Source organism: Triturus cristatus, chromosome 6, assembly GCF_964204655.1.
Source record: "Triturus cristatus chromosome 6, aTriCri1.1, whole genome shotgun sequence".
Classification (NCBI taxonomy): Eukaryota; Metazoa; Chordata; class Amphibia; order Caudata; family Salamandridae; genus Triturus; species Triturus cristatus.
Window position 1 is genome coordinate 1,792,910,793 of NC_140589.1, and position 15,581 is coordinate 1,792,926,373.

At 44.6% G+C, this 15,581-nt stretch overlaps 1 protein-coding gene across 1 annotated transcript in view; it reads right to left on the bottom strand.

Annotated features, from left to right (window-relative positions):
* LOC146822013 (cysteine-rich secretory protein 2-like) overlaps window positions 1-12,189 on the bottom strand; it is a 143,416-nt gene extending 131,227 nt beyond the window's left edge. The window contains exons 1-2 of the mRNA XM_085613115.1: window positions 12,128-12,189; window positions 4,350-4,411 (exon numbers count right to left, since the gene is read on the bottom strand). Of these exons, the coding sequence (XP_085469241.1) occupies window positions 4,350-4,409 (60 nt within the window). The 5' untranslated portion in view covers window positions 4,410-4,411; window positions 12,128-12,189. The remainder of the gene's footprint in view (window positions 1-4,349; window positions 4,412-12,127) is intronic.
* Between the last annotated feature and the right edge of the window lie 3,392 nt (window positions 12,190-15,581).

Genomic DNA, 15,581 nt, shown 5'->3' on the forward strand with positions numbered 1-15,581 from the left:
ACTGTCCTACAGAGACCTATTTGAGTTTCCACAATGTTAGAAACTGTTCGATTCTATTACGACGTGACTGTTGACAGCTCAAATCTACCAGGAAATAACATAATTTTAACTTTCCGCATCTGTTCTACACTCCTGTAATTGATTATAGCATTTCTCATCTCAACAACCCACAGCAATACTGTTCCCTCCCCCCTCCTTTTCGTCCTGAGTCCATACAAAACCTCTAGTGTCAGTCTTCGGCACGTACATGATTGCATCTCATATCATACACTTTGCATACTGCTTAAGCCCTTGTACGTGTCGGTCCGTGTCCCGGTCTCATTCACTTCCTTGCGTGTTATTAACAGTAGTAACAAAGTCTTTATCCAAGGACCTACACGCTTCCAGCATGACATCCCACTCCATCGCAATTGGAGTCTTTCGTAACCCTCTCGCCTCCTCCCATCTCAACGCAGCACTCTCTGCTCCCCCCCATCGCACCAATTCATTATGCCATGCATATGTTGTGGGTGGCGTTTTAGATTTCCACCTCATGGTGATCGCCCGTACTGCCAACAGGAGTGCCAAGTTTACAAACCTATATTGCACTTTATATTTGGAAGTTCCTTTTCTTAATCCCAGGATACAGGACACTGATGTATTGATTAACAAGGTAATTCATTGGATTAGGAACTCCTGTCACTGCTATTCGTAGGTTTGTTTTGTTATTGTAATGGCTAGGTGTTACTTGCCTATTTCAGATGATTTTGCTTGCATAAAATTGTCCTTCTGGCCTTAGATCTCCACACGTTGCCGAAACCTAGTGCTTCCATTCAATTTATGTATAACTCTTCATTTATAATAAAACAAAAACCTGACAAGACTAACAGTGATTCTCATAAGGAAAATTCTGTCAGTGACTCTGATTGGGGTATGAATCAACTAGATTGACAAGAGGTTCCCAAACCCACACAGATTCAGGATGATTAATTGGTGCTCATAGCATAATGGCAAACTCTTTTTGTAACAGGATACCTGACATTAGTAATAGAGAAGGTAACTTGGCACTATCATCTGGGAGAATTTTGGTGAGAATGCTTTGATACTGTTCAATGATGGCTCCACTCACTCCCAACGTAGAGTTTGGTGTTTGGCCCAGTGTGAACATCCTGTCTTGGAATTTCACTGGTATGAACACCAAACTTCCTGATCCAGACTGGGATATCTGTGTCGACCAATTTGACATGTCTGTTTCAAGAGACGTGGTTGACCTTACTAGCTCATAAATCAGGTACTATATATATTTTAATATTAAGGTGATTCACGAAGGTATGGGGGTGCCCTCATGCCTTTTGCAGATTTGGGTCAGTATTTCATTGGACTGCAAAATAAGGCAGCTGCCAACTAACTAAATAGATTTTCTAGGCCTAATACTTATTGCCCCTTGTTGGACCTTTCCATATGTGCAGGGTCATCCCCAAACCTTTAACTTCCTCCTGTAGTTTTCCGCCCTTCTTTTTGTTGGCTTTAGGACTTTAGGCACTTTACCACTGCTAATCAGTTCTAAAATGCATATGTTCTCTCCCTAAAATGTAATGGTAATTGTTTTCTCCATGGTTGGCCTATTTGATTTACTAGTAAGTCCCTAGTACACTGAACCATGTGTGACAAGGGCCTGTAAATCAAATGCTACTAGTGGGCCTTCAGCCCTGATTGTGCCGTCCACATGAGTAGCCCTGCAAACATCTCTCAGACCTGCCTCTGAAGTGTCTGTGGATGCAATTTTAAACTGCCATTTCGACTTGGCAAGTGCACCTACTTGCCAACCCCAAACATTCCCTTTTATTACCTGTAAGGCATCCCTACGGGAGGCCCAAGGTATCCCAGTGGGCAGGGTGCAGTGTATTTAAAATTTTAGGATATGTACTCCTGTGTTATACTGTACATGTCCTGATAGTGAAATACTGCTTGTTTTGTTTTTCACTACAGCAAAGCCTGTCTCTCCCAAAGGTTATCATTGGACACTGCCTTGTAACATCTTACAAGTGTATCTGCCACTTGGGAGCTTATAGAAAATTTGAGTTTGGTGCCTCTGGACTCAGAATTTACACATACATCTTTTAGTGAAGTTGTTTTTCGAATTGCAGGTCTGAAAATGCAACTTTTTAGAACATTGCCATTTTCTTACTTTAACCATTATGCCTCTATCCGGTCTCTGAATACACATCTGGGTCAGAATGACAGTTGGGCTGTTTGCGCATTCACCCTAGACTGTCACGCAAAGGGAGCTGAGGTGCGCTCTGCACCTCCTGATGGCCCATCATAAGGCTGATTGGCCTTCCTGAGCTACAGTGGTGGGACTTGCACTGACACCTGAATAGGGCTGTTACTGTCCACACACAAAGCCGTTTACACTCCCTTGTTTTATGTCTGGAGCCAGGAGAGGAAAAGGCAGGATCTTGTGCACTACAAAGACTTTCCGTTGAAGTTTGCCATGGGAAACCGATGAAAAGAAATATGTGAGTTTAGGCCCCATAAATTACAAAGGCGCTTACTGACTCTGGATGAACTAAACATTTTTCATAGGGTTCCCCCACAGAAGATTTGTAAAAATTGTTGTATGTAGATGCAATTTTCTGCACCATTTCTTTGATAAATGGTCCAAAAATACTATTCTTATATTGATTCATTTGTAAAGGAAAACTCCTAAAACGTTATTTTTTTAAAACTTTTTTGTTCAGGATATCACTCTTGTACAGTGTATGCTTTGAACTGAATCGCCTGCATACCAAACTTGAGATCTGAACTCTGGAGCTGAGGCCGAGGGCAGTGCCAGTTCCTCAGAGTGCCTGTCACAGTGTTAAAATAAATAAAAAAATCCTTATCCTACCTGAGGTCCTGAGCAGGTCCACGCCGCCTCAGGTCCGTTGGCGCCTACAGCCGCTCTCAGGCTCTGAGCCAATCCTGGCGCTACCAGCAGCACCAGGATTGGCTTAGGGCATGGTTACTGCTCGCCCGCCTGCCCATTAGGAGACCGGGGTTTGAGCCTTTGCTCAACCCTCGTTCTCCTAATGGGCATGCGCCAGCCAGAGCAGACACGAGTGCGCATGACTGGGCACGGCGCGAAAATTCGCTCACCTTCCCCTCTCATGCGCACTTGTGCTGCTGCCTGTTGCCCCTGGTCCATCTGACAATCATGTCAGTCAACATGACGCCGGACCGCCCACCCCCTTCAGACTCTGAAGGGGTGGGCGGTCCGACGCCATGCTGACTGACATGATTGTCAGTTCTCCCTCGGCGTCTTTGAACTTAAGTAAACTGATTCAGTTTACTTAAGTTCAAAGACGCCGAGGCCCGAGGGAGCTGCGGGCAGGGGGGCTACACCCCAACGCCCTAATGGACGCACCGCGGCTGATCTGGAGCTGTCTAGTAACCTGTCATAGGCTGCATAAATTATCATGAGCCAGCCTTTTATCCGGCATAATGTGTCAGCAGTGTTAGCAATTTGTAAATCTCCAAGTTCTAGATCAGTTTCACCGGCTTTAGAGGTGTATCAAGCAAAAGCCATGGGTGCAGCTCAATATGGTTCTGAATTGTGGGGTTGTAACAATTTGTCAGTCCTGTTTAGTGCAGAAAATAAATTCCTTAAAACTCTGGACCTATATTACCCCTGCACCTCGACATAGGTAAGAAAGATGTAATTGATATAATTAAATTCAGACCCCTGTTATATTGGTACGGAACTTGGTTCACTGAGGAAACTGAAACCTTATAGAATATGCTCACTAGATCTATTAATTGTGGATTGTGCATGTTTTAACCAGAGATCCATTACAAGAGAAGTAGGGAAATATTTCAAAGAAACATATTGGTCTCAAGTGAAGATGTCCTGGTGCCGCTCACCCAAGTCAGGAGGTACTGTTGACCACTTCCTTGATTTTAAAAACAAACCAAAATGTGAGCCTTTTTTACACAACGTTAGCACTTTTGATGCCGAAAACTGTACACAAAATGTAAGGATGGAAACCTGCTGTTAAAGGGTTTTACTAGTAAATGAGCAACTTCCATCTCTCCATCTTCTACTGACTTATGCCCACGGTGGCGTAGCATTAGGCTCCTGATGAGGTGTCTCTCTATTTGAATACTTGGTATTTATTTGTGTGATCTGTTTTTATCGCAAACTATTATTTACTATTGTGTATATATTTTATTGTTTTATGGGGTTACCCCCGAAATGAACAATATTTACATATTCCTAAATGCCACATGAATCTACATGGTTGTATCTTTGTGATTTGATTAGTGAAAGATATGTTGTGGAGTGCTTCCTTTTCTTTGATCTTACCTTAAATATTATTTAATTTTCTTACCCTCACAGTAGAATAATGCAATCCCAAGGCCAGAACCATGGCTAGCAGCAGCGTATCCATTTCTGAAAGGGAAAGTGACAGTTTCTTTATTATTTGAACATCATCAAGATGAATTTGTTAATGTTTGTTCTGGTGGGTTATTAATGTGAATGGTACCACCATTATTTGAAATGGAGTAACTAACAATGCCATAGACCTCCACCCGGCTCAAAGTCCTGACCATACAGCTTATGACATAGGGCCTGATTACAAGTTTGGCGGACAGGGCTACTCCATTCTATAGAAATTGTGATTTGGTGGACATTTGTAACGTAGTATCACATCCCTCAAACTCATAATTAGGCCCACAGAGACATCCTAGTTGTGGCACACAAAACCCCGCTGATGAAGTGTGCAGGTGTGTTCCTGAGAAAGCCAACAGGGAACAGTGGCCTCCCATGACACACTCTGAGATTGGGATGGAGAGTTTCCAGTGCATTCTGGGTTTAGAGCCAAGGAAGACTGGGTTCAATCCTTGACGTCACTGAAACAGTCAGGATGTTTGCCCCTTAAAGGACTGGAATGTTACCAGTGCAGGTCAAGGTACCAAATCTACAGGTACGACAGTCAGTATCTGTGAATGCGGTATTCAGCCTGACTTATTCAAGGGCAAGGTGCAAAAAGGTTATTTTGTGGTTGCAAAACCTGTGATATATAATGTCACAGGACTTGAAACTGCAAAATACCTTTTTGCAACGTATATTTTGCAAGTCAGAAAAGTCTTTCCAACTCAAACAACTTCTGCAGTCTTTTCAGAATTGCAAATCAGAGCTGACAGAAAAGAAGCATTTCCCTCTCATTTATGAGTAGCAACGATATGAGATCGCAAGCCATTGCAAACACAAGGAGATGATGGACGGAGCGTCGAAATTTTTCAGCAACCCACCCCATGTCACAGATCTGTGTTGAATCCATCATCGTTATTTAGTTCACTTCGCCACCCCAGTTCAGACCCAGCCATATGCAAGTCAGTGTTGACCCTGTTCCTCTTGGGAACAATCCAGCCTGAACTTCCAAGCCAGGTCTTCACTGGACCGGAAACAAGCATCCTGGGACCGGTTTTGGGCTAACAGCCCTCTTCAGCCAGGCTGGATTGAATCCAGTGGCAAAGTGAGCATGGGACCCATGTCTGGGCATACCCTGCCAATGTACGGGGAACAATGCAAACTCAATCAGATGATGGACCGAGCGGCAAAACTTTTTAGACACTCACCCCTAGTCATTATTAGATATGGGGTACAGCTATCCTCATTATCTTGCTCACTTCTCCACCCTAGTTCAGACCCAGCCATATGCAAATCTGTCTTGACCCTGTTCCTCATGGGAACAGTCCAGCCCGAACTGCCAAGCCAGGTCTTCCCTGGCCTGAAACAAGCATCCAGTTGAACAAGCCATTGATCAGTTGCCAGTTCCTAAGTTAGGGTAGTAACTGTTTTCCAATGTTAAGTGTTCCTACAGGGAGAGCTGGCCCATTTAGAAATTGTGTTTGAACTCAAGTGGCTAGGACTTTTGTGACTCCTGTCAATATAGCTTTTTCAGTGCTACTGATTACTTCCCTAGTAGAACCCCCAAAGTCTTGTTTGCAAACAACTTGATGTGCAATTTCTACCTTCTGGTTTGAGAACAGAGCTTCAGGCATCTATCTGAGCCACTGTATCCTTGGGGCACAGTGTGGGGAGGAGCAGTCCTTAATTTCACCCCAAAGTCAGCGGTAGGCAGACAAATTCTACACAATCCAAACTATGTTCTCTTTACTGGACAAATGTTTTTGGCCAGAAGAAGTGCATGTCTTTTCATTAGCATGAGGACTGCCATCATATACAGGAGGGGATTGCCTTCAGTGAGTGAACCAGCACAGGATCTCCACTGGCGTTCAGTGGTACGGGAACTGCAAAGCTGCTTCTGTAACACCAAAGTGTAAAGTAGCTATAACAGTACTGCACTATATTCATTTTGATTCCACATTCTGGGCACTGCAGTTTAATCTGTAGTGGTTTTTAAACATAGAGGAACTGCTCCTTCTTCCCACCCTGTTTAGAAACCACTGCAGATATTCCACCCGAGGAGCGGCGGAATGTATCAGTAATTCCACGTTACAATCTTCGGGCATATCAGCAACAACCGGCGATAATTATCGCTAAGCGCACTTAGCGCTAGAATAATTATCGCCGGCTGGCGTGGATTTTTATCGCTGAGATAGCGTGCTATTAGCACCGCTTATCTCAAAAGCGATAAAAATCCTCATGCTAACTGCCTAACGTGAGATAATCGCTGGAAACCCAGCGATAATCTCACGCAATGTGGCGTTAGCTTGATGATAGGGACTCACAAACTTAGCCATGATATCCATCTTCCATAGGATATCATAGCTAAGTCAGTCCTGAAGCAGGCGTAAGGAAAGTAGCGATAACAGGGGTTATCGCTACTTTTCTTGTCGCTATGCTTCATAGTGTGGGGCTTGATAGGAGAAATGTCGCTTAGCGACATTTCTCCTATCATGTCGAACGCCCACTTTGCATCTCATTAGAGATGCAAAGCTGGGCGTTAGGAATCCCTACGCTAACGCAAGTTTTCAAGCGTTAGCAAGAGCTTGCTAATTAGGCAATAAAATTATCGCCGCTTTTCGGACGAAAATGGCCGCAAAAGCAGCGATAACTCTATCGCCTTGCCTTGCTGATATGCCCCATTGTTCTCTGTAAACTGCGCACGCGCGTGTACCCATGCATCTCATTTGAAGCGCTCACACACGATACAACGTGGAGAGACCATCAAAAAGCAAATGATAATTTTTTAACATCGCTCATGTTTTAAAAGCAGGAGGCCAAAAAAAGAGTCATTTGCTTGTTGTCAGAAGGTCACAAGTTGTAATGCCATTTGCTGCTTACGTTTCAGGAATAGGAGGGGCATATTTACAAGCTGGCGATAATTTTACGGCCTAATTAGCAAGGCCACGCTAACGCGTAAAACCTTGCTTTAGCGTCAGGATTCCTAACGCCCAGCTTTGCATCTCTAATGAGATGCAAGTGGGCGTTCCTGACCTAACATGACAGAGAAATGTCGCTACGCGACATTTCTCGTATCATCAATCCCCACACTATGAAGCATAGCGTCAGGAAAAGTAGCGATAACCCCTGTTATCGCTACTTTCCTTACGCCTGCTTCAGGACTGACTTAGCCATGATATCCTATGGAAGGTGGATATCATGGCTAAGTTTGTGAGTCCTTATCATCAAGCTAACGCCACATTGCGTGAGATTATCGCTGGGTTTCCAGCGATAATCTCACATTCGGCAGTTAGCGTGAGGATTTTTATCGCTGAGGAGATTAGCGTTGCTAATAGCACGCTATCTCAGCGATAAAAATCCACGTTACCCGGCGATAATTATCCTCACGCTAAGAGCGCTGAGCGATAATTATCGCCGGTTGTTGCTGGTATGCCCCGGAGTGCGGCTGCAAGGTTGCATAGGCAGCAGCACCGTCTGGAGGCAAGACACGCGCTTGCCTGCATTTGTAAAGGCCATAAAATAATCTGCATTGTTTGCCATTCAAGAAAATAATGCACAATTTGCAGAAAATGACGTTTCATTTCATGTGTAAAGGGGCATGTTATTTATGAGCAGATGCCCGCTGCTCCTGCAGCGAGGGCTGCTAATGTTCCACTCAGCTGCGGCCTGTGCAGGTAGGAGCGGTGGGCCGGATGTGGGGGGATTTAGATGAACGATGATGAAGGAATAAATAATAAATGTTCCCTCTGTGCCGTATGTCGACTTCCACCCCACCCCACCCCACCCGGCCTCACCGCTCTCACCTGCAGGCAGGGTTTCTAAAGTTCCACTTCTGGCGGTGATGTCACGAGATAACAGTCAGCACAGGCCCCACACGATTAAGCCGGCTCCCAATTTCTGTACACAGGGCTGGACTGGCCGTAGCAGGCACCGGGCAAACCCCCGGTGAGCCGCACGGGTGGGGGCCGGTTTTGGGCCCCTGGACGCCGGTTTTGTTACAGGGCCGTTTTTGCAGCATAGCCGAAAACCGGCCGTGGCATAGAGCTCCTTGGCACCTCCCCCCGCCGGGGGTGGGGGCCGGCCGAGCACTTTGCCAGGGCTGGTTGTGGTTCCCAGTCTGGCTCTGTCTGTACAGATCATGATTGCCTTCTCAAAGGAAACTTACCAGGCATTTGTTCATGTTTAAGACCCTGCAAAGGCCCCAAAAGCTTCTTGAATGAAACTTCATTTAAAATCTCCTGTGTTCCTTTGTAACATGAATTTTGTACTTTTTTTCACTTATCAGTCCGGGATCATTACAGATGCACTAGTACACGTTTTAAAGTGTTTTCAGGATATATTTACAGTCTGAAGTGTGTACTGATAAGGGAAAAAATGCCAGCCTTCTGTGATTTTGTATATTTTTTCGTAGCAGCCAGGGCATTGAAATACTCTCATGCCAGAACAAAACTGGCCACAGGCCAGGCGACCCCCCCCACCCCCCCACGCCCCCCCCCCCCCCCCCAGGTTGCCCTGTGGCCTTCCCAAGGCTGATTTGTAAGTAAAAAACATTGCTTGTTTTCTTTCTAAATGATTTATTTGGGCCGGCAGCCTTGCTTTCCGAGTCTAATTGTTTAATATTCATGAAAAACACCATGGCTTGGGCTACTTGAAGTGCCTGGGGACAGGTGTGACGTCAGTGGGGATGGTTCTTATCTTGCACCCGTGGAAAGGAGGGAAACCGGTGATGCTCCTACAATATCAAAGAGACACGAAAGCTCTCAAAGCACAGTACTTAATAGATGGCATAGAGCTGAAATAATCTGATAGTGTTTTGCCATCCCTTGGTAATTCATTGAAAATGTACCATTAGTATTTATGTCTTAGTGGTTTGTTTTTACTTTCTTCTTGCTTCATTCTTAACTTGCAGCACCATAAAGCACCAGTGCCACATCATTTGACTTTCCTGAAGTGAAGACGTTTGACAAGTTCCACTAACACAACACAGAGACAGCATCAGCAGGGGCAGGAAAGTTCCCATTGAAAGAAAAACAACACTGGCGGCCCCCCTGTGGCAGCACTGGCGGCCCTCCTGTGGCAGCACTGGCGGCCCCCCTGTGGCAGCACTGGTGGCCCCCCTGTGGCAGCACTGGTGGCCCTCCTGTGGCAGCACTGGTGGCCCCCCTGTGGCAGCACTGGCGGCCCCCCTGTGGCAGCACTGGTGGCCCTCCTGTGGCAGCACTGGTGGCCCTCCTGTGGCAGCACTGGCGGCCCCCCTGTGGCAGCACTGGCGGCCCCCCTGTGGCAGCACTGGTGGCCCTCCTGTGGCAGCACTGGTGGCCCCCCTGTGGCAGCACTGGTGGCCCCCCTGTGGCAGCACTGGCGGCCCCCCTGTGGCAGCACTGGCGGCCCTCAAGTGGCAGCACTTTCTACTCTTAATTACCAAAGGTACTCGGTGAGTCTAACCAATTAGAAGGAACATAAGGCACAAACCCCGCACTTTGTGGCCGACGGTGACTGTGCATTAACTTTGTCCCAACAAATTCTCTTTGTTTGCCTATGCGTAGATAGAAATGGAATATAGCGCTGTTGTAGCCCCTCACATCGTAAATAGATAAGATAATCCAGTGGGTTAATGCACCTGCTGCGAGTATGTTCTTATAATCAGTGACGTGGTATATTCAAATCTTGTCAGCTTTTTATTTCTGACAACTTGATTGTCCTGCCATCAATATATAAATTCTGAACTGCTCTTAGTCTCAGATCTGGATAAACAACCCAGTGTTTCGAACTTGAAATAAATGTACTCTTTCGGGGGCATTTCGAAAGGTAGAACACACATCTTACTAATGTTATTAGCTACTAATTAACTAGTAGCTGGGGTGGCAGCCTTTCATCAGTAGTCCAGAAAAGCCCAGGGACCCTTCTACAGAAGATGGTCCGGGGGCACAACGGACGTTTGCACCCACTTTGTGTGCCCCTGGGTATTTTGGCAGTATAGAAGGAGGCACAGACGCTTGTGCATCCCCTTCTATAATACCGATAGTGCTGGAGCACTTAACACACCAGCACTTCCTTTCAGAGGGTGTTCCTCATAGAATTCCTGTGACTCTGCCTCGCGCCGTATTAGACAGGGGAGCAAAGTCAAAGAACACCGCAGGAGGCGCACTAACAGTGCGCCATTTAAAAGGTGGCGCACTGTCAGTGCGTCCCCTGAGAGCAGCCCTCTGCAGGGGGTGCAGGCAGGTGCTGTCACTGAGTGCACCCGCCGGCACCGGGATATCTAATCCCTGGTGAAAATGCAGGCGGGTGCTGTCTGCACAGTGAAAATACAGAGCAGCTGCTCCATGTCTTCACATGAATGTGCTGCACCCAGGGCAGCGTGTGTTGGCTGCTGCCCTAGGGGCAGCGCATTCACCATAAAAGGGCACATTAACATTGTTTGCGCCGGGCGCAAACAATGATAATGTGTAATGCGGCCCCAGGTGAACAGTTGACATACCTTTGGTTGCTTAGGTCAGCGAACATGATCAATAATTGTAGAGTGTTGACGAGGAAATGTTGATGAGGTGCAGGGATGAGAAATGGGGGAGGGTGATTAGAGTAGAGTGTGAGGATAGAAAAAATGAAGGTAAGAAAAAAGAAAAAGATGGATAAGACAAAAGATTGGTAAAGAAAGAGGTGGATGAATTAAGAGCAATAGAGTGAGTAGAAGACAAGAGAAGAAAATAACAGATGTTGATTAGAGAGGAGCACGAGGGTGAGGAATGTTAAACTAGAGAAGGCGATGAGGATGGTGTTAGAGGTGGACTCTACGATGAAACATTTTGAAGTGGTATTTGCCATTGAATACCACTGATCGCTTGATCAATTTCCAAGCACACACATTCTTGGCTGAAGTGCACAGAGACCTTACACTGCCGCACACAGATGAAACAAAAATAGGGGGAACTTTGGTTAGGATAGTAACTCAGAATTACCAAATTCCTCCTATTCTGCCCAGGCCTAGTGTTAAATTAGCGCTTGGTCGTGCTCACGGTATCCCATATGTCCCTGAGGTGTAAAAACTGCTTTCTGTAGCTCTGAATGAGGCTTTCTGAAGCTTGCAAATATCTTTGCAATTAGATATTTCTTAGAACAAATGCTCCTGCGCTTGTCCAATGAGGTACATCCGACCCAAAGTTGTGTGTGTTGCGAAAAGAAGATGCTTCACAGGTAGATCTTACAGAATATGGGAGTGGAGTTCCATTAAAAAAAGAATTTCATCCGTAATTTAAGGGAAATTTCTAGAAAGTGGATGAATGATTACATCAGTTAAAAATCACATCCAGGCATCTATGCAAACTGAAATGCCTCTATGTTCTTGCATTCATGCTTAAGGGCTGGTTTATGTTTTTGAATCATAGTGAGTGGGTCTATCTAGATTAATTAATCAAGACATTGTTAAGTAAAGAATCAAATGAAAAGTCATTCAATGCACTGAATATCTTCGGTCGCAAACGTGGGGAATGAAGCAAGGAAATGCGAGTACCCAGGATTACCTTCATTAAATGTAGTTTTATAAAAAAAAATAAAGGAACATGATAGCGCCTCATTTTGCATTTGAACATTATTTGGGTCCCATCCTTTTTCTCAAAGATGTTTAGTGCTGAGAAGCATGAAGCATACATTCTGTCACACATTGAATGCGTTTAATCCTCAACAGCGCGCTCCTCAGCGTGTCCCTCACCACTCTTCGCCGAGGCTCCTGCTCACCTGTTGATGGGCGGTGTTGTGCAGAGATGCCTTGTTGTCTCTGCAGGACGGTTCTGTTCTTGTGGTTTGGTGCTGTTTGGTCACTGAGGGTTATATAGCTCACATACTTCCTGTTTGGTAATTTCCCGATTATGTAAGGGGGAAGTAAATTGCCCTAAAGATAGAGCACACAATAGATTGCAATGATGTCATTAAATCCGATTCTAAGAAAGGGTGTTGTTATTTGTAATAATTGCGGCGACAGACTGGAGGGCTCCCAAAACAATGCTTCGGAACCGGTCTGACAGAACCTGCCAATCCCTGAAGGGCTTGGCAGCCGAATCCTGAATTCGGGATTTTCAACATTGCAGTATAACAGAAATGTCCCAGCTGAAGCATTCATTCCTCTTAAAAACGTTTTTTCGGTCCGATAGTGAACATTTCCCATTGCCACCAAGTGTTGTCGTACGTTTATTTGATGTCTTAACTGTAAAATTAATGTGCGTTATCAAATATTTGTAAGTGCATATATATGGTATTTGTACACCTGCAAATCTATACTAAAGGTTGTGGAGGGCTGGAAAGAGTCAAGGTCAGAGAGTAATTTTAGTGAAGGGTTGAGATCTGTGCATTTTAAACTATAGGGAACATGTGAAAAGCTTACTAAACTCAGAAAAAAATATAAATATTTGAAATATTTTTGTAATAAATATTAACATATTTATATATTTAAATTGAGTTGTTAACTAAATTAAAAAATGCTACAGAGCTATTAAGTTAATTTAAATTACATTTGTAATTAATGAAAATATAATGAATCAAATTACAATTTTTTTAAAGAAGGTCAAAATAGGAAAAGAATTGCCACCTAAATTAAATTAATTTACTTTTTTATCATGCATCGATCATTTTGAAAAATTAAGCATAGAATTTATTAAAAGTACCTTAACTGTATTTTAATAACATTTATTTTTAAATTAGTTTTTAAATACAAAAAAAGTTATTACATTATTTCAGAATTACATAAACAATACGTAACACTTATGAATCATTTATAACATTAAATAAAACATTTTTTTTAATTTTATTTATACTTTTTCAAATATAATCATCAATGTAACAGTACATCATGGTCACATTTGTACAGAATACATGGCAGCAATGAATAAAGTATTATAGAGGTACAAGGCATTATTAGAACAGGGATTCATCTAAAAGCAGACAAGATATTCTTTATCCACATATTGATTGTCATCAGTCAACAGTACAGGTTAGCATATAGGCAGCAAATGGACCCCAAATGTCTTGTGGTCTGGAAGCACTTGGCAGCTCCTCTGCTTAACAGGTGAGTTGATCATGACAGTAGGCCACATCTTGTAACCAGTGTGCCAACTTGGGTGCCGGCCTACCGTCCCAATTAAGTGAAACCCTACGTTTTGCCAGCTGTAGTTCTATTGCCACAAATGTCCGTTTAGTAGACTTTAACCCCAGTACATTACCCAGTGAACAAACTTTCCTATCACATTCGATTGACTTACCCACCATTTTCATTAAGGCCATCGCAACTTTTCCCCAGAAATCTGCCACTTTTGGATATGCCCACACTAAGTGTAGAAAATCGGCATTATCCGCACTGCATCTCCTACAACAGTGCTAGTCTCTTAGATCATACCTGTAGAGTTGTACTGGTGTGTAGTACATTTGATGAACGTATTTATAGTGTATAAGCTTGAGATTGCCATTGGCCGCAAATTGACCCGTTAATTTACAACACTCCTCCCACTCCTCTTCCGTTAGTGGCTGAGGCAAAATAGCATCCATTTGACCATAGGACCTGTTGCACTATTTACTTCATCCCGCTGTGAGGCGGGATACAAGCGTGAAACTAATTTGTTTCTAGTTTGTGTGGTGCAGCTGTAGTTGTAGAGCCCTCAAGACTGACGGCTCGACAGGAAAACAGGGGTACAAGGCATGCATCGCAGCTCTCAGCCTGCTATAAATTAATGTTAACATAGCAGCACTCTCCGCTTCCCGTATAAAATCCTGCAGGCTTATGAACTTCCCATTAGGATATACGTCACCCATAGTCTGAGCCCCAACACTATGCAGTGCCTTAAGGGAACCCGTCTCGCCCGTTACAGATAGAGCTATATGATGTAGTAATGGCATCACCGGTGCATATAGCGTGAGTCGCTGAGCATGCCCCCCCAAGTCCTGCCAGGTTCGAGACATACACTGCACCGTGTCAATTTCGCCCCGCTCAAAAACAGTATGCAACATGCGGCGTAAATGGTGGTGCGTTTTGCCAATAAAAGGCATACTGTGCTTGTGCACATTAGTAATACAATTGCATATCGGGCACTGTGAAGCCTCCCATCTCATACGGTCGTGTTAAGGTCTCCCACTTAACCCTCGGTTTTTTACCTCCCCAGGTTAGCGTAGTCAGTAAGGACCGCAGTGTAGGTAAAAAAATGCTGAGTGAGATGAATAGGAACGTTGACAAATAAAGAAAAAAAATCGGCAGTTCCATCATTTTAATCGGTGCCACCCTGTCAGCAAACGTCAGCGGCAATCTAATCCACCGGGAGACCTGTTCCTCAAGCTTGGAGACTGCCGTGCCATAATGTGCCATAATTGGAACGTATGACAACCTGCGGATCTCTGTGATCCCAGACACCCAGATATTTTACTGGTTCTGCAGTCCATTCTAGGCGGTAACCCAGTTCAATTTGCATGGTACTCCCTGTCAGTGATAGCACGACTGATTTACTCCAATAGATTGCAAGGCCTGAGTACCACTCAAAACGGATATACTCTCTGATTAGTTGTTCCAGGTATACCGCAGGCTCCCGCATGTACAAGACCATATCGTCTGCGTACATGGACACTGCTAGTGGATGCTGGATAAAACACAATGCCGGCTTCGCGTGTCTCTGTCTCAACACACATGCCAGCGGTTCCAATACTAACGCGAACAGCAGGGGTGAGAGTGGGCATCTCTGCCTCGTGCCGTGCCTGATTGGAAAGATGCTTGACGTCTGTCCATTTACCCGCACACGGGCCACTGGGTCTGTATAAAGTAATTTAATCCAATTAGTTTAGAAATACGGCACCCCAATATGATGCAACACCGCAAACATATATCTCCAGGCAATGGAGTCAAACGCCTTTGCGGCATCCAATAGGACCGCAGCTGCTGGCTACTTAGGATCCAAAAGGTGCATTACCGCAAATAACGTTTGTAAATTATGTGCTGTAGAACGTGTCGGAATAAACCTCGATTGATCCGGCAACACCATAAAAGGTACTTAATCGTAACCGGGTTGCCAGAACCTTCGCCAGTATCTTCACATCTGTGTTCATTAGCGACAAGGGCCTGTAAGAGTCACATGGATCCTGTGTTTTCCCCGGCTTTAATAGTGTTATAATTAAGGCCTCCCTAAGTGTGTCTGGCAGCTGTTGCTGCTCATATGCT